Source organism: Lampetra planeri, chromosome 69 (assembly GCF_965212315.1).
Source record: "Lampetra planeri chromosome 69, kcLamPlan1.2.h2, whole genome shotgun sequence".
NCBI lineage: Eukaryota > Metazoa > Chordata > Hyperoartia > Petromyzontiformes > Petromyzontidae > Lampetra > Lampetra planeri.
The window spans coordinates 1,140,389-1,167,015 of record NC_136174.1 but is presented as its reverse complement, the minus strand read 5'-3'; the positions used below and the strand labels follow the sequence as shown (position 1 = coordinate 1,167,015).

General features: G+C 47.0%; 2 protein-coding genes across 2 annotated transcripts in view; both read left to right on the top strand.

The window, feature by feature from the left end:
* LOC144737450 (E3 ubiquitin/ISG15 ligase TRIM25-like) overlaps positions 1–26,627 on the top strand; it is a 220,950-nt gene that overhangs the window by 130,170 nt on the left and 64,153 nt on the right. The gene's annotated exons all lie outside the window — the stretch shown is intronic.
* Positions 736–11,030, top strand: LOC144737449 (E3 ubiquitin/ISG15 ligase TRIM25-like). Its single transcript, XM_078620159.1, has 6 exons — positions 736–2,907; positions 5,048–5,143; positions 5,921–6,154; positions 7,268–7,290; positions 7,614–7,708; positions 9,963–11,030. The coding sequence occupies exons 1-6, from the start codon at positions 2,341–2,343 to the stop codon at positions 10,511–10,513; spliced, it is 1,566 nt and encodes a 521-aa protein (XP_078476285.1). The 5' UTR covers positions 736–2,340; the 3' UTR covers positions 10,514–11,030.

Genomic DNA, 26,627 nt, shown 5'->3' with positions numbered 1-26,627 from the left:
TGAGTCTATGGTTTTCTGCGTGGTGAGACTATGGGGTCTCTCTGACGAGTCTATGGGTTTCTGTGTGGTGAGTCTACGGTCTCTGTGTGAGTCTATGGGTCTCTGCGTGGTGAGTCTATGGGGTCTCTCTGATGAGTTTCAATGTGGTGAGTCTATAGGTCTCTCTGTGAATCTATGGAAGTGTCAATGCATGGGCTTGTTAATGTGTACCGTGTAGCAGACGGTGGTTTCAGGTGTTCGTGGATTGTGGTAATTGTAGTAATTCATCGCTTTGTTACAATGTGGCTTTGTTATGAAACGGTAAATGGGCAGCTCTACAAGGAGTTTATTTATTTAGCCAGTTGAGAGTGAGTAAGTCGGTGTGTGAGATTGTGAGTGAATGTTTGAAATGGAGCATGAGCGAATTAATGGGTGAGTGAGTGGGTGGGTGAGGTGATTTAAGGTGAGGTCTTTCAGGGTGAGGTGAGTTGAGAAGGTGAGAATGAGGTGAGTCGAGAAGTGAGTTGAATTGAGGTGAGATGAGGTGTGAGAATGAGGTGACTTGAGATTAGTCTACTAGAGGTTATTTGAGATTAGGTGAGTTGCCATGAGGTTAGTTGAGATGGACTTTGACCAGCAACCCCTGACGTCGGCACTTTCCAGGACGCGTTTTATGACATGCATATGTGGGCGAGTGGGATTGTGCATGAGTGAGTGATATGTTGGTTGAGTGAGTGGGTGGGTGAGTGAGTGGGTGAGTAAATGAGTGAGTGGGTGAATCAATTACTAAGATGCGGTGTGCCTATTGGGGATATTCGTGGGGTGTCTATAGTGCGTGTGGACAGTGGAGTTGGTTTTGGTGATGTGTGTGATATGGTAAAACGCATAACGACCACGACTGCTGAGACTGTGCGTGTGTCAGGATTACGCAGGGTCATAGACGTGAGTGGGTTTAGATAGGCCGTGTTGGTGGGCCAACACAAATCTCACCCTACTGTCTGTAACCTGGCCAAAGCACAGAAGTAAAATTGCTTCACCGCTTAAAAGCCTGGTCCATGGGTGTCGCTGCTTATTCCGCATTGTGGAGCCCACTGGCCTGAAAAATAGTTCACCATGGTGGAGGTATCATGTAGTGATGCTAGAGTTGGTTACCCACCGTCACACTCTTTCTCTTCCCTCCCCCTACCCTTTCGTTATCTCTAAGTATCCCCTATCGCAGTCACCCATTCCTCAGCCTCTAACACGTCCCTGCCATCCATATCATTGTATTATGTAACCTTATTTTAAACCACCGCTCAACTTGTGGAATGGCAACGACACTGCCCTAGAGGTCACCATTTTTTTTATAACGTATCTGTCACTTGCAGCGAAGGGTAATCTGCGTAAATCGGCCTTCAAGAAGTAAACCATCAATGAGCCTCTTTTCAAATAAATATTTTTTGGGACGTTCAGCCACTTCCTCTTCAAATTAGCGTTTTTGAATGTGCGAGAAACCTAACCACAACCCTGCAGCAGCTTTTTCGTTTCAGACTGTTGAGGACACCTGCAGTGCCCATGGAGGCCACCTGCTTTGAGTGGTGAGTCCCTGGTTGTGCACCGTGCCAGGCTCATTATTCATGGCCAATGTTTTGGACAAACTTCGTGAACCCTGAAGACCTGTTTGAGACCAGACTTTTTCAACTGAGGGACTTTTTCAACTGAAGGACTGGACTAGACGCGCCGGGATTTGTTGGTGTTCAACTGTTGTGAGATTTGAGTCTTTCGCGTCACAATTATTTGGAGCTTGGTAGGTGAGTTAAACTTTGTTAGGGGACAACCTACGTTATCTAAGCATGACGGTTGGGCTCGTGAGTTTGTGTAATTGGAGGGTAGCTTTTGCCTTTGAGAGCATCTGTGTGGACAACAAGAATGTTCATCGAGCCAAGATGGACCAACCTTCACAGAAGTGTGTTGACATGAGCTGAGTTGACAAGAGGTTAGTTGAGATGATGTGATTTGAGATAAGGTGAGCTGACTCTTTATCTAGCCATCTCTGGCGCTGAGACATCTCTACCCGGTCACAAGTCAACACATTACAGGGTGCGCCTCATGATATGCAAATCAAACTGAAAGACTTTGTACTTTAACCTGCCTCACATTTTGGTGGCTTGTTTCTGGTTTAGTGTCTCAGATGTCGCCAGAGACTGCATGAGCTACAGCCAGAGACTGCGTGAGTTATAGCTAAATACTGCCGGAGTTACAGCCAGTCTGCCGGAGCTACTGGCAGAGATTGTGTGAGCTCCAGCCAGCTACTGCCTGAGCTACAGCCAGTGACTGCCTGAGCTACAGCCAGTGCCTATCTCTGAGTTGAGCCACAGGGCCATGGCGAGTGCGGCTCCCAGTGGTAGCGAGGCTCCAGGGGAGTTGACCTGCCCCATCTGCCTGGACGCCTTCCGCTGCCCCTGCACGCTCAGCTGCGGCCACTCGTTCTGCCTCAAATGCGTGGAGGGCGCCTGGGATGCGGCTGAGTCCTTCTCCTGCCCGCAGTGCCGAGTGACTTTCCCTCGGAGGCCCAAGCTGAACAAGAACGTGACGCTCACCAACCTCATCGAGCAGCTGCGAGTGGCTGAGCCCGTGGCTGCCGATTCTGCTGCTTCTGCTGTTTGCTGCGATCATTGCAGGAAGCCCGCAGTGAAGACTTGCCTCAAGTGTGAGACGTCGTTCTGTATGACCCACGTCGCGCCCCACCGAAAGTTGGCAAAGTTTAGTGACCACGTCCTTGTGTCGCCCGGTGTGAATCTGGAGAATCGACGGTGCGCGGAACATGGAGACGAGTACCGCTTCTACTGCGTTAATGACGGACGCCTCGTCTGCAGGGACTGCACCGTCACTGTGGATCATCGAGGGCACGAGCTCGTCACTCTCAAGGTGGAGCACGACAAACGAAAGGTGAGAAGGAGGTTCTCATGGTCACCACCTAGTACCCACGATACCGCAGTATCAGCTGATGAACTCTGTCATTGGCTCTCAACAGCAACATCTAATTATAACGAACCACCCTCATTTTAAAGTGGATTTAATATTTTACATGCCCGTCAATTTATTTTTCAAACGAGTGTTTGAACGGTAGATTCATAGCACCATCGACCCTTCTGCATCGCGACTTTCCCCATCACGGTTTCGATATATCGCGGGGTTGGCATAAGAAATGAAATTGGCATTTTTTGGGAGTTTTTGGGAGTTTTGCGAAAGGCGCAGACGACACGCGAAAACCGCAGACGACACACAAAAAGTTTAGTAACTCAAATACATAAATTATATGTACAGTACTATATAATATTAATGTATTTAATATTTCAACTAGCTTGTTTGTCCCTCCAAGGACGGGTGTATATTGCAGTGAATCTGAAATATTCAATAGAAAAATTGTTCAGCTCATTATTATTAATGAGGGGGGTGGGGGGGGTTGCCCCATATGGAGTGATTTAACCCCCTAATGGTTATTGGGGAGGGGTGCGGCATGTGGAGTGACGTCACCCGCTCATGGTTATTAATGAGGGGAGGGGTGCGGCATGTGGAGTGACGTCACCCGTTCATGATTATTATTGAGGCGGGGGGAGTCCATGTAGAGGACCCCACCTGTTCATGAATATTAATGAGGGGGGTTCGCCTCATTTGGAGTGACGTCACGCGCGGGACAAACAGACCATAAATACACAATTTTTTTAAGTTACATTTTTTTTAAAGTTAGTTTGCGAAAAGAACTGCGGTTCTATGCGCTGGTTTAGAGGACACCAAGTGTGTTTACGGCAGCCTCTCACTTGATGTCTCGCAGTGATCTCGCAGTGATCTTTGTATCTCGCATTTCTCGTATCTTTTTGTGCCGCTTCGCTCGCCAAGGGGACCAAGGGGACCAAAACATTTTAAGCGTTTTTTTTCAGATCACGGGGGGCCTGCGCCCCTAACCCCCACAAGGTGGAAGGGTCGACTGTATACAGGTGTAGTGGGTTAAATTCAGGCACACACTGGAACTTTGGAGGCAATTCTATTTATTAGGTAACATAACAATTAACACTTAACATAACGACTTAAGGTGGTAGCCACCTTTCCTAACTTAACCAACCCACGGGGATACTACATCACTGGACCAGGACAGCCCAACACGCTGCCTGGTCCACTAGCGGAGACCGGAGAGCTTCATCCCAGAGATGACCCAGAAGAACATCACAGAACAGCCCAGAACAGCACAGCTCTCCATCCACACCCCGCTTATAACCACTCCGGCATGGCTGGCTCTGCCCCAGGCCACGCCCCCCCCTGGGGCCCCTGGCCCGCTTTTATCCGGTCACGTGTCCGGTTGGGTTCACGCAAAGTTTCACGGCCCAACACGACCCCGTGACAACTGCCGACAGCCCCCATACCGAGCCAATACAGTAGTGTCGTTCAACTACACTACACAGGCATCAGGGTCCGGTTCGAACCCATGACCTCCTGTTTAGTAGGCAAGGCAGATAACATCTCACCACTATGGTGCCTTGTCCACCCACTACTCAGATAGCCCCGTCCACAACTCGGATAGGCCCGCCCACTACTCATGTTGCCCCACCCACCTCTCGGGTAGCCCCACCCACCACTCTGATAACCGCTCATTACTCAGGTAGCCCCGCCCACTACGCCAGGAGCCCTGCCCACTACTCCAGTAGCCCTGCCCACTGCTGAGGCAGCTCCACCCACTACTCAGGTAGCTCCACCCACTACTTAGGTAGCCCCACCCACTACTCAGGTAGCCCCACCCACTAGTCAGGTAGCCCCACCCACTACTCAGGTAGCTCTGCCCATTGCCCAGGTAGCTCCACCCACTACTCAGGTAGCCCCACCCACTACTCAGGTAGCTCCACCCACTACTTAGGAAGCCCTGCGCACGTTTGAGCTCCTCGTGAAATCTGTTCCCTGCAGTGCTTGCTCCCCCAGCCTCCATCGCTGCACCGGGGCTACTGCCCCCATCACTGTGGAGGGGTTCACGTGGAGCGGTGTTGAGAGGGGACGCTCAGAGAGTGAGTGGAGTCTCCCCTGGTGACATCTCTCACAGAAACAAGTGGGAGAGGACACGCGGACGGTGGAGGAGAAAAGGAAGAAGGCAGAGGAGTCCGTGAAGCAGATGGAGGCCGCTCGCAGGGACGTGCAGGTACCGCGTCTGGGCCAGATTCTGTGACCCCGTGACTCCACTCTGAGTAGGGTTTGTGATGGAGGAGAACTCCATTCATTCACGTGGACTTCCATTGGCTCTAAACACATAGTGGGACTAAAGACAAAGCGGGCAATGCGCTTTAATAATCAGGACGAGCATAAAGATGATTCTCATCTCCACTGAGAAACTGAAGCAGTGGTGGAAATTCCACACTCCCATATCTCCATACAACTTACCACTTCAACGACTGTTAACTATATTGGTCAGATGAGGTGGTACATACCTCTTATCCAATTCTCTGGTGGCAGAGTTGGTGATCACACATAGACTGTTGTACACCATCATACTGAAATCACTCAAGCTTTGGGGTGGCCAAGTGGCAGTATAGCAAGTGATTTCATGATCCCCTCTCTTCGTCCATACATGTGGTTTTCTGTCACATTCAAAACATTCATTTAAGGAGGAATTGGCCTAACTTCCCATTTCATTAAGCCTCTTGCGAAGGTAAACAAAGCATCGTCCTGATAACCTTGCACAATGATAATGGCATGGATGCTAAATGTACTCATGATGGTATTTGATGATTTCATTGCCTCACAGCCCCCGCCAGTTATGGCGAATCGTGTTGTAGTGGAAATGCAAAGTGGAGTGATCAGAGGCAGAGGAAGAAGGAGGCCTCAGTGCTGCAGACTCGTATCACTGTCTGGACACCTTCAGAGTTGCACTCGGGTCATTTCACAAAGGACCAGAGGTGGCATTTATTTCTCTTTGCAGGGATCCTTGACAGATGAAAAGGCCTCAATCTCGGTCAGATTCACCCGCGCGAGAGCAGCGTTGGATGCGGAGGAGAAGGCGGCTTTAGAGCAAGCGGAGCAGAAAGGGCGCGAGCTGCTGTCCCAGATCGAGAAGAAGATCGCTCACTACCAGCGCGAGATCAGCGAGCTCCAGGCAGCAGCCGCTCGCCTGCAGGCCCTAGCGCAGGAGAGGGACTCGCTCGCGTTCCTGCAGGTGAGTGATGAGTCTCCAGTGTCGCTATTGGCACAGAGCCCTCTCACCAGCATCAGCAGAAGGAGGCTCCTGAATGAGCTCACATCCACTGGGCTTGAGAACACAGCTCCACTCATGGACTCGCATCGCAGCTCCAGTGACTGCCATTTGGAAGCCCAGCTCATATTTTCTCAGTTAAATGAATTCTCTCTCCCGTCCTTTAACATATTCCCATTAAGTTTGTTTTATTGTGAATATAAACTAAATGTTATTGGATTTGCACTTTTTAAATCAACCATACAACAACAATGTGCACGGTATTTATGATTATCATCAGCCAAAATCTATTCACTTATTGATAAAGGCCTCCCCAAGCCGTTGCCACATTTCTTGATGCCGCGATGCAACAATCCACCAGTTCCTGCTCACGAGCCGATGTCATCTCTGCTTCTTACTTTGTGGACCTCCTCTTGGATGCGCTACCTTCACTGTTCCGATTATGGAAGCTAAAATAAATACGAGGTCTCATACGCGTATTAATAACATTGTTGTGTATTCACCACCACTTCTGTAAGACCTGCCACGAGTGCATTGACGACAGAAATGAATCTCAACACTGATTAATATGAACTGGTTTCACTCTGAAATAGTTGCCCTGCAAATCAATGTTGGTCCTCATAGGGGTGGCGAGATGTTAACTACCTAGCCTGGTTTCCCGAAGGTCGGGGATTTGATCCCAACATTGACGTCCTTATACATTGGAGTTTTCATGTCTCTTTCCATGGTCGCATCGATTTTTCTCCGGGTCGTCCAGTTTTTCACTCCACATTTGGAAACGTGCATTTAGAATATTGGGCTGCTATAAATTCCCACGCTATGAACCGCTTCGTTGAGCTATCATTTGTGGCCAGGTCGCTTCTGAAAAAGAGCTCTATCACTCAGTGGGCCTTACGTGGAAAAATTCAAATAGTAGTTTATAGTTGACTATCAACCGGTCTCACTGAAATATTTGCCCCGTAAGTCAGTGTTGGTGAGCCAAGACTTTGGGTTTATATTCCACGGTGTTGCAGTGGGAACAACACTGATCACAAGGGATTGGAGGTAGTCACAGTAACACATCTCTCTCTCCGACAGGGGCACATGGAGGAGACGCGCAGGTAAAAGACGACGATCACTCACGACTCGACACACGACAACATGGGACTGAGTGTGGGTTGCGGGCAGTGAGACATTGGCTGTGTGTGGTGATGCTGTGTGGTGAAGCTGTGTGGTGATGCTGTGTGTGGTAATAGTAATTATGTGTGTTGATGCTGTCATTGTGAGATGAGTGATGATGCTTTGTTTGATGAGTGCCTGTGTGGAGCTGTGATAATCCCACGCGTTATGATGCTGTGATGCCTCTATGTGATGGAGCTATGATGATCCTGTGAGTGACGATGCTCTATGTGAGACAGTAGCCATGTCTGTTCTGTTTTCACAGGGCAGGGAGGGTTACATCAGCTCTACCCTCAGCTCCCAGCCAAGAGGACATTGCCTCACTTAAAGTGCTGGAGACAACTGCAGTCAAACGCTTGTGTGAGTTCTTCAATGTGAATCATGGGTGATGGGGCCATCTTGACAATAAATGATCCCCGTGTGTGTGCACGAGGTCGACTCAGCGTCAAATTATTACCTGGTGTTTTATAAACATCACCACTAGGGAGACAAAGGCGGCCAGGCGTTGTGCTGGCCACCCACCTCGTGTGCCATGCCAGCCATCTTCAGACCTTTACAGTCATCACTTGTCCCAATAGTCTGTGAAGGCTACACAGGGGATCTTAGTCTTTGTTCACATCCCAATGCAGGACCCTACAGAACAGAGCCATGAGACTCAGTGTGGTGTTCTTGGGTAAATGATCAGCATGAAGAGTCAGAGGTAATTGTGATGTTGAGATGGAGTGTGTGCCTGTGAATGTGTCTGTGTATTTGTTCGTGGGGGGAGTGGTGGCATAGTGGTTAGCACACTGCATTACGAACCCAGTTACCTGGGTTTGATTACCCGTGTTGTATATATAGGCCTTTTCCCAAAAATTTACACTAAGAATAATTCTGCCAATATATATTTTAAAATAATTAATCGGGGTGTAGCATAAGGCACAAACAAAAAAATGTAACAACCACCCTCACCCCCCACGAGCAGCTGCGCCTCACACTCAAAATCAGGCAGCCGGAGATAAACCATAAAAGGTAATTTTAAAAAACCTTGGTACAAAGGAAAGAGAGGGGGAAGTTTTCTAATGAGATTCTGGGGAGATCTCATCACAACTTCAAAAGGCCCCCTCAACACAATGCAGAGTACTAAGCGCTATGATAATTTTTTTTATTGTTTTCGATTCTCTTAATACAATGGTTAAAAATTCAGAACTTAGCGACAAAGATTAAGTCGGCATCAAAAACCACCAACACACTCACCCAGATTAAAAATCAGACTGCAGTTACGTTGGTGGCCTTGATTTAATAAGTACCTTATTTAATTCCCATTTACCTCACATATTGTTCTAACCTCAGGACATCAAAATATGACTCAAGTAAAACAGCACAAATTCCTAGATACAGACAGACAACAAAGGTTAAATAAACCCTAAGAAATACGTGGTTATAACAATGCTAAATCACAAATCATGAGAACTGTATCCTGCGGTGAGATTTGAATTTGGAGACCTAACATAAACATACTAAGACATAATCAGTAAATGTTAAAGCGAGAATAATTGTATTATCCCGATTGATAATACAACCCTAGACAACGAAGCCGAGCTTAATTTAGCATAATTGCATCACACTTGCATAACTTCATACAATAATTGTATTGTCCCGATTGATAATACAACCCTAGACAACGAAGCCGAGCTTAATGTAGCATAATTGCATCACACTTGCATAACTTCTTACAATAATTGTATTGTCCCGATTAATAATACGACCCTATACAACAAAGCTAAGAATAATTATCAGAACTGCATACATTAGCATAATCGCATACATTGGCATACGTTAATATGCTGATCTCCCTAATTACTATAATAATTCGATAAATTAGCATACTTTCGGATAATTATGCATTTTTCCAATCTTCATTACATTTTTATTATTTTTATTAATTTGTCAAGACAACACCCGCCATGGCTAACATCAGTGGCAGGTGATATCTGATTAAGTCCTGGGCCTCTGCTAAGCAGTTTCATCCTCAAATGAGTTCCTGATGATGGTAATGGTCATAATGATGGTGATAGTGGTCGTGATGATGGTGGCAATGATGATGTTAGTGATGTGTGTGATTGGAATGGTGATAGCATTGGTGATGGTGTTGGTCGTGGTGATGTCAGTGATGGTCGTGGTGATAATATAGATGGTGAACGTTGTGATGGTTTTGCTGATGGCGCTGATGGTAGTAGTGATGGTATTGGTTATGGTGATCATGGTAGTGATGGTGGTTTTGATGTTTGTTGTGATGGTTATGATCTTGGTCATGTTAGTGATGTTGGTGATAGTGATGAAGATGGTGGTGATGGGGATAGTGGTGATGGCAGTGGTGATGGTAGTGATGGTGCTAGTGGTGGTGATGGTTGTGATGTTGCTTATTGCGATAGTGATGCTGTTGATGTTTATATTGTTATGGTGATGGTGATGTTTATGTTGTAGTCATTGATATTGATGGCGAGGATGGTTGGTGATGGTGATGTTTGTGATGTTATTGTTGATGGTGAATATGATGGTTGGTGATGTTGATGGTAGTGGATAATGGTGATGACGGTGTTCTGTAGTGATGTTGTTATCGCTGTTGTCACAGATGGACGCTCACCGACTCTTGACAAAAACTCAGCTCATAACCAACTCCAGATCTCCTCGGATCTCAGGACGATGACAGGGGTCCATGCCTCCCAGGGTCGCCCCGATCACCCTCACCGGTTTGATTACAATGCACAAGCCCTGTGCTGTGAGAGCTTCTCGTCGGGCCACCACTACTGGGAGGTGGACGTGGATGGTGCGCGGCTGTGTCGGATTGGAGTCGCATACGGGAAGATCATCCGGAAAGGGGATCGTGATGCACAGCTGCTGGGAGGGAGCGACGCATCCTGGTGTTTAGAGAAACGTCACGACAGCTTCTCAGTGGTTCATGGTGGAGTGGAGACTGCACTGTCGGTGAGGGGGGCCCCCTCCCCCCGCAGAATCGGGCTTCACCTGCACTGGGAGGGGGGGCTCCTGGCGTTTTACCGCGCCGACTCCATGGAGGTGATCCACGAGGTTCGGCAGAGATTCTTGCAGCCTCTCTACCCTGGGATGTGGGTGGGGTATTTTAAAGAACCATTGAAGTTTGTGGATCTGAGTCGTGCATCCTGAGGATGAAGAGAGGTAGAATCCCAAGAAACCAAGACAGAAATCCAATAAATGGAGCAGAGTGGGATGGTGAGGAGAGGGTGAAGTGAAAGTGAAAGTGAGGGGAAGTTGGAACGGAGGGTGAGGTAAAGTGAGGGTGAGGGGAGCATGGAGAGAAAGGTGAGGGAAGGTGGCGGGTGAGCGATGAGGGTGATGGTGAGGAGACGGTTGCAGAGAGGAGAGAATATGATGTAGGGGTAGAGAGGGTGTCATAATCACCATAGTCATCACTACCACCATCATCGCCATCATCATTACCAATTGCATCACCAATATCATCACCGTCATTATCACCATCACCACCACCACTATCAACCACCATCACCATCATCATTACTATCAACACCATAAAACCATAATAATCACCATCACCATCGTCACTATCAGCATCATCATCATCCCCATCATCATCACTATCACCAGCAACATCATCATCAAAATCATTATCCCCAACATCACCACTACCACAATCACCACCATCACCACCATCAAGCACCACCATCATCATTATCACTATCAATACCACAATAATCATCATCATTATCAAGTCCATCACCGTCATCATAATCATTACTTTCAGCATCATCACCACATCCATCACGCTCATCACCATCAATGCCACGACTAACACCACTACTATCAGTACCACCATCATCATTTCCACCACCATGATCACCACCATCATTATCATCATCACTATCAGTACACACATCACCATCACCCTTCTTACCACCATCATCACAATCATCACCAGCATTACGATAATCAACATCAACACCACAAAAACTGCCATAATCATCACCATTATCGAATCCACCATCACCACCATCATCATCACTATCATCCTCACCGTGAAAACCACCATCACCATCATTCCCACCGTCGCCTTTATCACGACCATTACCACCATATCCCTCATCACCATCATTACCACCACCACTGTCATCATCACCACCACCACCACTACCATCATCATCAGCAGCAGCAGCATCACCGCATACATCACCACCTCGATTATCACCATCACCAGTCTTAATATAATTATCACAACCATCACCACCATAATCATCACCATCACTACCATCATTACTACCATGATCAACACCACTTCCATCATCACCATTTTACCATTATTACCACCACTACCACCATCATCATGGTAACGTCTTTGTAATTCGGGCTGTAATTTTTGTTTATTGTGTTTAACGGGGGCAATAACTCAAGACAACAGGATAAGAGTCTCATGTGTAAGAGTGGAATGCGGAGTGAGTGCTTGGGTGAGTGAGTAGATGAGTAAGTAGATAAGTGACAGAGATGGTGGGTGACTGAATGATTGAGTGAGTGCATGGTTGATTGGGTGAGATGGTGGGTGAGTAGACTTGGGAGATGGTTGGTGGGTGAGTGAGTGCATGGGTGAGTGGATATGTGGATTGTTTGAGTTAGTGAGATGGCGAGTGTATAAATGATTGAGTGCGTGAGTGAGTAGATTAATGAGTGAACGATTGAGTGTATGGGTGAGTGAGATGGTGGATGAGTGAGTGGCTGAGTGGGTCAGAGGGTAAGTTAGTGATCGAGAGGGTAGGAGAGTGGGTAAATGATTGAGTGAGTGAGTTCAAGTGTATCGTCTGTAACCGGGTGTAGAACTCGAGAGACCAAGACAGGAGTCTCATTTGCAAGAGCGACCTGGGGCTGGGGGGGATCTCCAAAATAACAAAAACGACAACGTGAGCACAGGGAACAATAACGAAGCGAAGATAAATTAGCGGAAAAAACAAACAACAACCACCACCATGTTACAGACGGAACCGGAAAAAAACAGCGCCCGAACAAACTCCCAATATTGCATGGGGGAAGACAGCGTCTGTACACCCAACTCACAGTCGTGTCCACGTGTTGGGGGGGGATCTCGTCTACCCAGGGCCACCCGTCGCGGCGTCCAACGTGACGTAACGACGACTTCCACAGACAACACCAACAGCCCACTCCTCCCGGTTAACCACCCCACCACGGTTCCTGGGTTTGTCATCACGGAAGCGGACCAGTAGCGGCTACAAGCTGCACAGGGCGTAATGTGTTCAAAGCGGATAACCCGCCGGATCATCCGGGCAGCTGCATTCTGCACTAACTGGAGCCTCTGCACCAATCCAAGTGGAAGCTCTGCATAAATAATCCAGGCGTGTTGAGACAAAGGCATGAACTAATGATTACAGGTCTGGGGCAGAGAGGAGCAGGCACAACCCTCTACTCTGAACGCAATGGCAGAGCCAGGATTTTCAGGTGGGGGGGCAACCCCTCCAGCAATGAAAAATTATAGGAGTTGTTAGTAAGGACTTGTCCCTTGCTTTTTATTCGATGGCACAGCCATCGATCGAGGGCCGAATTCGAACCGTGTGTGATCGGCATCGCGCTCGCTGAAGGTGAATGCCTTCAGGGAAGTCATGTACTGTATACGCAATTGCGCACAATTCTGAGTCACGTATAACTGCTTTGCCGTTACTTATTACCAGTTATGGACTAAGACTATTGTCCTGTCATCTTATAGAGTCCCTGGCACGTAATAATATGCTACACAGTGGCAGTGGGGGTCGCAAAATGCTGATTTATTACTAATAAACCCCAATGATTAGATCTAAATTATGGATTTCGATAGGATCATTGTGGGGGCACGTGCCACCCCACTCCCTTACTGGCTCTGCCAGTGTCTGAACGTAGCTATGAGCTGTGAGCGCACGGTCAAGCTCTGATCGAGGTTGCGTACTTTGGACACACGGAGAGGGCGAGCTCTGCTAATCAGTGGAGGATCGATGTGGCCCTGACACGCTCTCAGACGCTGCTTTGAGCCAACTATCTTGTACTATGTCTTGCCCAGGTTTAAATGCAGCCAGTTTTGCTTCAGACATGCATTCTAAAAGGGCAGGAATTTTAGCGTCTGGATCACCAACACTCGAACATTGAAAACTAATATCTTTAGAACTGATGGTTCTCTTTCGTTTGTTGTCATCACCCTGCACCTCCGATTAGCACGGTTGGCTATGTACAGTGCGAAATAAGTTAAACATACATACATACATAGAATCTGAATCAACATCTTAAAACTCGAGGAATCCAATGATTTATTAAGATATTTTTCAAAGATGTCCAGTAGGGGTGGGTCAGAAAGTTATAATAACACAGTCCAAACAACGGATAGGGGTGTAAAATATAGGTAAGGTGTGCAAATCACTGAAACTAGATAAATACTAATTAAATTAAGTTTATAACTACAAATTGCAATCGTATATTACTTCCTACCGATTTTCAAAACTAAATGCTAGCGTGAGAAAGGCAGTAACAACAGTCCCAGATCACACCAAGACAACACGGCAGTCCCTGGATACAACTGCACATGAATATTTAACTATCGATACGTGGGTATTGTTGTATCTATGCCCTGTTTTCCGTTATTAATATTAAGAAAAATATATATATATATTTCTCTTTTTATTATATCTATATACACTTTTTAATTAAATAATGAGAACAACCCACTACAAGCACGCCAGGAATCTGTGAAACGGCCATTAAACTGGTAAGAAGTCGGTCACAGAAAGGTCATAGACATCCAGATGGACAAAAGATGTATGGACTAAACCTCCCAAGACATCTGGAGATGTACAGATAAGGTGCAGAGTAAATAACGGTTGAAACTTCGCGTTTTCTTAACGTTTACCTTACCGAAAAGTAGAAACTTAACAAAGATAATTCACCAACAAACAATAATATTTTTACTATTATTATATGCTTCCTACCTACACGACCTTCCAAAAAAAAATAAAGAGTACGAATTCCAGAAAGCTTAAGTGGAAACATAGTACACTTAACCTCAGGACATAAAAAAATAACTCAGAATAAAAACCAATCTCTGGAGAACTAAACTTGGCGAAGCCCAAAATAATAATATGACGAGAATCATTACGAATATTCATTAAACATAGACGAATGATTACCACGATACTAAGACCGAAGGAACTCATAGAATATAATTCAAGAATAAATGTAACACACAGGACCACATAAATGTATTACAAACATCTCCTCAGCCACCTTTGTCTTCCAGCGGGGTCTGGCGAGCAAGGAGGGAGCAAAAAGGTCACAGGGGGGGGGGGGTTTGTGCTGACATTGTTGTTTTCTCTCGCAAGAGACGCAGAGAGAGGAGAGGGTGCTCAAGTTTTGAGTTAAACACGGCCGCCCTTGTCTCCCTGCAGCACAAACAGATGGCCCATGAATGCTTGGAGGGTTAGGAAAGGTCGTGAGGAGGGGACGCGAGGGTGTCTGCTTCTTCTCGCTCTGTTTTGTTTGTTTTCCCTCGCAAGAGACGCGGAGAGAGGAGAGGGTGCCCACGTTTGAGTTAAAACACGGCCGTCTTCGTCTCTCCGCAGCACGGACAGCAAGATTTGCACACGCAAGCAAATAGCATTCCCCACCCCTCCTCTCAGAATGGTTACACAGCTGTGTCTTTACTAATAAACACGCACACGACACACGAAACACACGGACGCAGATGTGTTCAACCCACAGAAAGATATATGACGGCCTTCAAACGACTCGGGAAGACTGAGTGGATTTTCTCAATATAAGCCGGGGAAAAATCCATTCAACTCAGATCGTCAGGGCCTCTGGCCCCACCACATATCTCCAGGGCTTCGGCTCCATCTCTTCTCGTCACCGCCAACGAAGAAGCTTTTCGTCATCCAGAAGGACGAGGTTCGCGGGGTGCCGAGGCGCATCGCCTGCCGCAAACGAGTACGCGAGACTCAACCCCCTTGCCGTGTCACCACGCCGAGGTGCTCGCCTGCCGCACACGAGTGTACGAGCCCAGCTCCCTTGCCGTGTCACCACGCCGAGGTGCATCGCCTGCCGCACACGAGTGTACGAGCCCAGCTCCCTTGCCGTGTCGCCACGCCGAGGTGCATCGCCTGACCACGCAAACGAGCGCGGCCGCGCCGTCAATCATCGTACGGGGTCAGCCGAGGGAGGAGTCGGAAAGCAAGCCGCTCACCGCAGCAGCGCAAAGCCAGAGGGTCCTTCTCTGAAAGTCGTTCGTACCCACAACTTCCCCCACCAATAGACCCACACACACGCACGCATCGACGCCCCACTCACCTGTGAGACTATCTATTTCGTCCTTACCATCGTATCAACCCTAGTCTATTATCAGAAGACTGATTATCAACCACATGAACCATCAGCTGGCCATGAGGAATCGCGGCCCATCGAGTGATTAAGAGTCCGTCGGTTATAAGAGTGAGGTTGTTTTCCGCACCTTTCCCTTGTTCCGCTCATCACATAGGCGATCAATAGACTCGTCGAGGCAAACTCGAAATCCTCATTACGAATTGACCGTACACAGAGAGAGAATATCTTGTCAAACCAGTTCCCTTTGTCAGAGTCTCGCCGAAGCATTAAGTAAAACAGAGCCAGATTCGCTCTCCCATACACCCACGCCCTCACCCACCATTATATCAAACATTCCGTTAAAAGGATTTTATACTTGCCGACGAATCTATTGACATATACTTTCGCCTCTTGGATACAATAAGTGCTTTTTATTCTTTGGTTCTTTCGGTTAAGTCACGTCTAAAAATAAAATAATAAATTAAAATAATAGCGACGTTTCGATTGCAACACAAGCAATCATCATCAGGCATAAAAGAAATAGCAATAAAAATCTAACTAGAAAACTATAGACAGACATAAGCAGACAGACATCACAATGACACACAGAGAGAGGACACATATCGGCACAGAGAGAGGGGTCGTTTCTGTGACGGTCCCTTAAATATAGAGAGGCGGGGCGGGGACGGCGAGAGGGAGGGGGCAGAGAAAATTAGCATATCAATGAGTGTACGGCAACGTGTTGCTGCTGCGCAAGTAAGATGACGACGTGGCACGGCACACAAGCTTGAAAATTACGAGAAAGGCACACTAAAATTAAATAACCTCGCAAAATATCGAAATGTGATGTAATACAACACAGAGAGTTGTATTACATCACATTTCGATATTTTGCGAGAATATCGAAATGTGATGTAATACAACACAGAGAGTTGTATTACATCACATTTCGATATTTTGCGAGGTTATTTACTCTCTGTGTTGTATTACATCACATTTCGATATTTTGCGAGGTTATTTAATTTTAGTGTTCCTTTCTCGTAATTTTCCAGCTTGTGTGCCGTGCCACGTCGTCATCTTACTTGCGCAGCAGCAACACGTTGCCGTACACTCATTGATATGCTAATTTTCTCTGCCCCCTCCCTCTCTCCGTCCCCGCCCCCCCTCTCTATATTTAAGGGACCGTCACAGAAACGACCCCTCTCTCTGTGCCGATATGTGTCCTCTCTCTGGGTGTCCTTGTGATGTCTGTCTGCTTATGTCTGTCTATAGTTTTCTAGTTAGATTTTTATTGCTATTTCTTTTATGCCTGATGATGATTGCTTGTGTTGCAATCGAAACGTCGCTATTATTTTAATTCATTATTTTATTTTTAGACGTGACTTAACCGAAAGAACCAAAGAATAATTCCTGCAGTCACGAAAGCTCCAAATAAAGTGCTTTTTATTACCGCAAAATGAAGTGTGTCATGCTTGTTTTCAAACTCGGCCAGTTGCCGATTGTGATCGATACAAAAACGAACTAATGAGATGCCTGGTGGAAAGGTAGAGGTTACAATTGTTAGGAGGGTTTTTAGTCATTCAGTTCGTTAAATGCATAAGAGTTTTGAGTTATTAAATTTAGTTAAATGCACAGTCTCGCAAATGCATAAGTGTTTATTCATTCATTTTAGTCAAATGCATAATCTCGTAATTGCATAAGAATTTTAGTTATTCATATTAATCGAATGCATAATATCGCAAATGCATAAGAATTTTAGTTATTCATATTAATCGAATGCATAATATCGCAAATGCATAAGAGTTTGGTTATTCATGAATTATTGACGCATGTTTGACCTGCATGATAGAATGTCACATGCTTGTTAGAATAAATTGCTTAACACCAACTGTTCGAGTGCTTCTTTCCAAGTGCATGCAAAACTATCTTATTCATAAGAGCTGTTGCCTGCGATGAGATATGAAAATGGAGACCTAAAATATCATAACACACACTAGGATAATCGGTAAACGTTTAATCGATGATAATCGTGTTATCCTGATTGATATAACACTGGATAAACGAAGCTGAGCTTAATTATCACAACTGCTCACATTAACATAATCGCAAGCATCCGCATAAATTACTATGATTATCTCCGCGATTATCATAATTTATGCATATGATTACATGCATTATCATAAGTTATGCATGTTAATACATCATTAACTTAATTAATGCGATTTGCGCATTTTTCGGAAAATTCTTAATTTTTATTATTTTTATCAAAATTTCATAACCCAACACATACAACATAATGGGTGGCTCGTCCGGGATCTCTCGCAGACAGTGTTTTGCATGGATGATGGAATGAATCACTCCGTGTTAACCGGAATATCGGGATCGAACATTGCATGGTGATTGTAAACGGGCGTAAAACAAAAAAAAACGCCCTCTAAGGTTAAAACCCAGAATAGCAGGTTGAAACAGAGACAGTGGAATTAAGATAATATCGTATCAAACCGATTGCATCCTGTGATCAATTGTGTTAGAGATACGCACTCTGAATCGGAAAATAACAGAATAACTCGAGTCAAACTGACTACATTTTCTGATACAATTGTTTTATAAGTACTCTGAAAAGGAATATCAGGGCAGCTGACGCCACATGAGAAATGTTAAGGCTAAGATAAATTCTCGAGTCCACGAAAACGGAATCCGACTCACAAGGTTCTAAGACTGGCACCCAAATGAGTGACCCCAATAACGGGGATCAGCCCTCCCGAGGGACGATGGACTCACTAGAGGAAGATTATCGGGAAATTGTGCTGCAACGCACAGGCCGGACTGCCACAGAGCAGGATAGGCATAGAGACGTATGGGAAGGGAGCTGTATTGACGACATTAAGATACACCGGGCAATACTTCTGAAGGATTTGATAAAATGTGCCAAAAGCGAACATGATGTGAAAATTGCGGAAATAGCAAGATTAGACTCGTATCTCCTCCGACAAACAGACCGAGAAAGAGCCTGGAATGAGGAAAGATATGAAAGGGAAAAAATTGAAAGACGGAGCGTGCAAAACGAGGTAGAACACCTCCAAGCCCTCCTGGATGAGCAGGTACACTACCTAGAGACATTGGCAAAAACCACAAATGTTGACACAGCACACAAGCGGGATCACCAGCCTGTCACACTTCGACCCACGGGGGTGCAATCCTGGGACAGATCACACAAAATGTATGGGTATCGATCAAAATATCCGTCACAAAGAATACCCCTCACAATTCGAGAGAAGGGAGGGAGAGACACAGACAAAACAAATTGAGACTGACGACCCCGAAGCTGGAGGGAAAGGAAAAATAAAAAAAAAATTGGCAGGATATGCAGTACAAATAAAAACAGAAAAAAAGGAACACGAGCAACACGAAGACAGGGATCACTCACCACAAAGACGCACACTGCGCAAATATGACCAACCGGGTAGTGCAGACAGCTCGCCAGAAACACACGCGACACGTACACACGACCAACGTAGAACCACCCACAGAGATCACTCACCACAAAGACGCACACTGCGCAAATATGACCAACCGGGTAGTGCAGACCGCTCGCCAGAAACACACGCGACACGTACACACGACCAACGTAGAACCAACCACAGAGATCACTCACCACAAAGACGCACACTGTGCAAATATGACCAACCGGGTAGTACAGACAGCTCGCCAGAAACACACGCGACGCGCACACACGACCGACGTAGAACCACCAACAGGGATCACTCGCGAGAGGGACGCGCACAACGCAAGCATGACCAACCAGATAGTGCAGACAGCTCACCAGAGAGACACATGCCACGCAAAACCCACAAAAAAAAAACCAACCCGCACCACAGATGACAGCCACAGTGATTACGACAGTCACGACGCACGACACCAACATAAATCAAATACCAGGCTAGGACATCGGAATATAAGCGCCTCGCCGAACAGACACCACACCCATGGTGGACGGCGTGAAGGCCGAGCTCAAAAACGCTCACCACACAGGCATGAATCAAGAAGACCACGCACGCCAACAGAGACACGGGTCACGAGACCAACATAAGAAACACAGGAACAAGCCAAGAGACAGACACGACTCGTCAGATAAAGCGAAACCACGACACAGACAAAGGAAACGCGATAGCAGTGATAGCAGAGACGACTCGAGTGAGCACTCCTCGGAAACCGACGCCACCGATGATGACCAACACTCTTTCAACAGTAAAACCCTCAAGCTAATGGACAAAGCGCTCGTGAGGATTCCCTATTTTGATCCACAGAACAAGAATCGAGATATACACATTCACATCGCTATTGTAAGACAGGAGGCTAAGATCCGGGGTCTGGGTAAGTCAGAGGAAAAAGCATGCTTATTGTCAAGAAGCTTACATGAACATGCCAGACCATGGGTAGCCTCCTTGCCACACAGAGTCAAGAACGATTTCAAACAATTAAGCCAGGCAGTAATTAAAAGATTTGGGGAATATTCCACTCTATCTGAAGGGTTGAACGCGGCAAAACTAATGACGCAACGTGCAGACGAAGACCCACGAGATTATCTCCTCCGACTCAAGAGAGCATATTACGCAGGCGATGTAGACAACACCCAGGAAGAAAGGAAAATATTAAAAGTGATGTTCTTCCAATCACTGAGGCCAGAAATCATGAGAATAGTAGGAATGATGTTAGACCCCGAAACGGCCTCCCTACGCCAGATAGAAAGCAAGGCCCACACGGCCTGGGTGAACGGCCGGAGGACAACCAACATAGTCAAAGCACATATCGTCACCAAGGATAAAGAACACCTCGACCTCGAGGGAAGCGAACCCCCTGAAAACAACAGCAGCATCACACGGGACGAACATGGAAAACCCCAGGAGAGGGCGCCAAACCGACAAAGACCAACACCCACCGGCCACCCACTGAACAATGGATCTAGGGACGAGGCAAGAGTAAGCTGGCACCCGCGACAACCACCACCAGGGAATGCCGACACAAGCGAATCCTGGAACAACCACGGGGGGTGGAGAGCGAATGATGGACCGCCCACACCCTGGGGAGGCCGACGCCCACCAAACCAATTACCATACCGCCTCCCACTGCCGTCTCCACTAGCCATAGAGCATAGACCACCACCAACCAACTGGAATCGATATGCTCACCACATCCGGATGGAAAGGGAACCCCTAGAGAATAGGAAGACTCCCATGCAAACAACAAAGGCAAGAACATCAACAGAACACACGCAGGAAGAGGACGCACCCAATGCAAATATAGCCCAAGTGAACATCGGAAGCTCAAGAAACCCCGAAGCAGCCACTGAGGTGATACCCGAGGGCAGAGGTCACTATCTGGGAGAACTAATTCCCGTAGGACCGGGCGGACGAGTCCACCTGGAAGTAAGACTGCAAGACACTCTGACCAGCCAGGGCCTGTGTGACACCGGAACAGAAATATCAATGATTTCCGATCACCTATTTGGTGAACTCCAGACTGCCCTCCAGCGGAAAAATGAATGCGAAGGGACCCACATGCGACCTTTGGGCAAAGTCATGATGAAGCTCACGTTCAACGGGATCAACATATGTCGTACAATACCCAGGAAAAGAGCTGATTATTGGGATCGAACTACTGAATCGGCTAAAACCCATTGTGAACCTTGGGTCCCGACAAATCTGGGCACAATCAATACCGGAATGGCATAGAGATCCAGAGGACGAAGAAGAAGAACGAAGCCCCACGGGAACCCAAGTGCTAGCACAAGAACTCAAAGACCTGCCACCGACAATCAAAGACAAAAATAAGATTCCGGCTGAAATACGTAACACTCAACTGATAACCAATGAACGGGGAAAGGACCTTAATGAAGCCGACCTACGGCCGGTTTTTCCGAAGGACCATCACTCCAGAGAATATCGACAGCCCACTAGTGGCCAAACAGGTGAACAGGAAACAAAGGGAGAGCCCAAGGGCAAGAGCTCATCCCCTTCGAGTGAAGCAACGGCGATCCAACCACCACTAACGCAAGGAAAACACCAAACTGAGCCGCCCGAAACCATGAAGGCCCTAGATCCAAACCAAGAGAAAAGAGTCCTCACAATAGAAGAACAAATAGAACAACAAATTGAAGCTGCAGACGCCCTAGAGAACGACACTCAACGAGACGAGCTACGAAAACTGCTCCAAAAATACAACTCCCTGTTCTCCGAAGACTCCTATGATTGTGGCAAAACCGACCTACATGTGGTATCCATTCTCACACTGGAGGGAGCACCAGCGGTATACGTGAAACAATACAAGATTCCACTGGCCGCCTATGAATCGATCCAAGAAACCCTGGAGAACCTACTCAAAAAGAACATAATCCGGGAATGCAACTCGACCTACAACTCGCCCATTTGGCCAGTACTAAAACCCACGGGAAAATAGAGACTCACCATCGACTACCGGCAACTCAATAAAACAGTTCCCCTATCTCGATGGCCAATGGCAGAAATCGACCACGGTCTCAACCAAATAAAAGGCGCAAAGGTACTCACCACAATGGACCTAGCAAATGGCTTCTGGACCATGCCAGTAAAAAAAACCGATCAATACAAGTTGGCCTTCACCTTCGACGGAATACAGTATACTTGGAATCGCTGCCCGTTCGGATACTCGAACTCACCTGCAGACTTCAACATATTCCTACACAAGGCGATGGGCGACGCAAAAGAGCGAGGCACCATCGTCTACGTCGACGACATACTAGTCAAGGACTCCTCATGGCAAGAACATCTCAAGAGCCTCCAACATACCCTTGAACAATTAAAGGAAGCAGGAGCAAAAATATCAATACAAAAAGGGCAATGGGCACGAAAAAGGTTGACTATTTTGGGTTTCAGATTGGCACTGAGAGATTACTACCCCAAACAAACAGAATTGAAGCCCTCCTCACACTCAAGTCGCCCAACACAATCCCGACCCTCCGGAGTTTCTTGGGAATCTGCAACTACCTCCGACAGTTCGTGGACGACTATGTAGGGATCACTCGACCCTTAGTCAAACTACTACAAAAGGACGAGCCATGGGAGTGGGGACCAGAACAGGAAGCTGCAGAAAAAGAATTGAAACAACAGATCACAAGAGCATCCTGCCTAGCCTATCCCGAGAAAGGAAAGGAATACTACCTAGAGACTGCCTACTCAGACCACAGTATCAGCTCAGTACTGTACCAGAGACCAGAGGCAGGGAAACAAATTATTGCCTATGCCAGTAAAGCACTCCGGGGAGTAGAGACAAAGTTCTCCGAATGTGAGAAGGCAATATTCGGAAACATCTGGGCTATACAACATTTTCGGAACTTGTTGAATGGGGAAAAGATCATCTTGGAAACAAATCATGAATCCTTAGCATATCTCAACAGCAAGAAGATTCGAGAGGGCCGCGTGACCAGCAGCCGAATAGCCAATTGGACACTGACCCTCCAAGGTTTACCAATCACAGTAAAATACGCGAAAAATAAGAAAAGCCCAGTAGCCCAAGGACTTGCCGATCTACATGATTGCACCCTAGACAGCGTAGGAGCACATGACGTAGGGGTACCTCCCGAGGACAGCTGGCACCTTCCCTTTGACAAAGAAACATGTGCCAACATACCAAGGGTGTACATCGATGGATGCGCCATAATGAAAGAAAACAAGCTCCACGCTGGAACAGGAATCATGTGGGAATCCGGACCACTCACAGGCATCCAAGAGGGGTTCCAGCTGGGACCGAAGTCAAACAAGTATGCAGAGCTGGCTGGGGTACACATTGCCCTCCAAATGGCAGCCGATAACAAGATACAGACCATGGTGGTGTGCACCGATTCTGACTACGTACAATACAGCTTCCTAAACCACCTACCCATATGGAAAAAAAATGGCATGAAGAACCATAGGAATAGACCAATCCACCATCGAGAACTGTTCGAGGCCATAGACACTATGATCCAGCAGAACGACATGAAGATATTTTGGAGGAAAGTAAAAGGGCACTCCAAGATACCAGGCCAGGAGAAGGCGGGGAACGACCGAGCAGACGCCCTAGCAAAACTAGGAAGCCTGGAAGGCACCCCATGGAAGCTAGAAGACCAACCCAAACCTAACAGACTAGAAGAGGCGACGAACTCGGACTCTGTCGTTATAGGGTTGGTCACAAGAAGCGGAAATAACTCAGCAGAAACTGGGACCAGAGCTCACTTGAGCAATACACAGCCTCCCGAAGACCTGATCAGGATGCAACAAGAGGACGAAACAATAAAGACGCTAGCCGACCATATCCAGGATCCGACAGGAAAACCAATCACGACAGACAACCTGAACAACAACAAGGAACTCGAGTCCATGCATAACCAAGTCAGAAGATTTTCAATGCGGAAAGGGCTACTGGTATACACAAACAAAAAAGACGGAAACACCAGATGGGTAGTTCCTTCGCAATATCGGGACACAATGCTACAACACGCCCACGATGAACCATGTAGCGGATATCGGTGCGAGATGAACACAGGACAGATGTTGCGACAGGTGGCCTACTGGCCCAAAATGGGTGAAGACGTACACAAGCATGTGTCCAACTGCCTCGTGTGTTGCAAATACCAGCCAACGAACTCACAACACCGAGCACCCCTACAGAAAAGGGGAACAGACTTCCCTTGGTCTAACCTACAAATCGACTGGATAGGACCTGTCAACAGATCAACCAAAGGAAACAAATACATGCTGACTGTAACCTGTGCCTTTTCCAAGTGGGTGGAGTGCTTACCAGCCCCCAACGGAGACGACAGCTACCCTACTGGTCAACCAGATATTCAGTAGATGGGGCCTACCGTCAACCATTGATTCTGACAAAGGAAGCCACTTCACAGCCGATGTAATTGCAGAAGTGTGGAAGACATTGGGAGTAAAAAGACAACTACATGTCGCATACCACCCACAATCCTCAGGACAGGTGGAAAGAGCCAACAGGACCATTGTGAGCCTCCTAAAAAAATATGTGTCCACTACCGGATGCGACTGGGACACAAAACTACCCCTAGTATTGATGGCCATTAGAGCCACCCCCAACCGGGCGACAGGCAGGACACCCTTCGAGATCATGACCGGAAGACAGATGACCCTTCCAGTACACCTGCTATACGTTCCAGCGGAGGACGAAGTCACGACGGCAATGACACCGACAGAATACATAACCGGATTGAACAGCCACCTACAGAACACGTTCGCGATGGTCAGAGACAAATTGCAAGCCGAGGCTCAAGGGAGCAAAGCATACTACGACCAAAAAGCTAGCCATGCAGAATATCAGCTAGGAGATCAGGTGTTGTACCTCAATTACGAGAAAAGAAAACAAAAATGCAGGAAATTCCTCCCTTCCTGGACAGGACCATACGAGATTGTTGACAAAATATCCCCAGTCGTGTACCAATTAAAAATTACAAAGACAGGGAGGGAGCAGCAATACAAGTGGGTACACATCAACCAAATCAAGTTGTACCCTGTGCAGATGGAACCAGAGAAGTAGATGTAACGGTACAATAAAAGGGGGGAAGAAACTAAGGAGTGGGGATATCACATTAAAACAACGTATAAATGTTTTCCAGGAAATGGCAGCCCTCCTGCTCACGATCCTGCTAACGTGCATCGCCAAGCTAGAAGGCAGCCAAGACCTACTCAAGCCAGGACCAGAATCCGGGGTGATGCTGAGAGATTCTTCCGGTTTCCTAGTAACCGAAACGAAAACAGTAACCCAACAAGTCTATGTTACATTAGACCCTGACATGGCAGTAGAGAGACATTTCGGGAAGTTCCCATCCTCGGCCACCGCAGAAACCCTAATTTGGTACCATGGCTTCCTAAAATACAGCGAACTGAATATCAGAACGATCCTGGAGCAATTACAGAGAACCATGATACTTCCCCCCGCCACGTTCAACACCACACGGACCAAGAGATCGATCGGCCTGGGAGTGGCCTTCGGAGTCCTGTCCGGCTTTAGCTCCTTAATCACATTAGGAGTATCTATATCCAACGCCGTGAAAATTGGACACCTCACGCAAGGCATCGAAAACCTACAACTCAATATGCATCAAATCCGCCGACAAATCCGTCACCAAGAAAAAAACTTAATCGAAATGGGTTCCACCCTTAGAGACACCATAGTTCTGGTCAACCTACATTCAGCCATGTTGAACTTAACCATCCAAGATCTGGGGCGTACACTCCGAGATCTATACGACGATGGCAATCTTCGACAACCAATCCAATGGGTAATCCAAGACATGTTGCGTAGCATCAGCGGAAGCATCAGTGATCTAATCCAAGGTCAAATTCCCTCGTATCTGGTAACTCCGACGCTGATACAAAACGTGCTACAAACAGCCTCCCTAGAAAGAATCAGCCCAACACAAGTACAAATTGCATTTAACATGGGTACAGCCACACCTATATATGTGAACCCCCAAACCAGACAACTGGCGTTCCTGATAAACTTGCCACTAGTCAAACCCGAACAGGTATACCGATTACGAACAGTATTAAACGTGGGTACATGGAGAAATGACATTTACTCCAAAATGGAGACACCCTCCGTAATAGCCTACCAAGAAGAAAGCCCCCTTAAATACCTAGTACCCGACCTAACCATGTGCCAAATAATGAAAGACACCCATTGGCTCTGTCCAGGCAAACCCTTCCTAATCAATACAGCTAAAATAATGTGCGGCCTGGCGACCCAAAGCCTCAGAGAGACCTGCAAGCTGATGCCCAGTGGCTAGTCAGCACGCCTCTGGATACAGCAACCATTTCCACCGATCGACATTCCGTCACCATGAAAGTTCCGATACCAAGCCCTGTCGTGCTAGTCACGGTACCAA

Excerpts from the sequence above, each read along its gene's own strand:
- LOC144737449 (XM_078620159.1), top strand. The coding sequence starts at position 2,341 with ATGGCGAGTGCGGCTCCCAGTGGTAGCGAGGCTCCAGGGGAGTTGACC. Across the intron at positions 5,144-5,920 it reads CCGCTCGCAGGGACGTGCAG|GGATCCTTGACAGATGAAAA; the intron begins GTACCGCGTCTG and ends TTCTCTTTGCAG. Across the intron at positions 7,291-7,613 it reads CACATGGAGGAGACGCGCAG|GGCAGGGAGGGTTACATCAG; the intron begins GTAAAAGACGAC and ends CTGTTTTCACAG.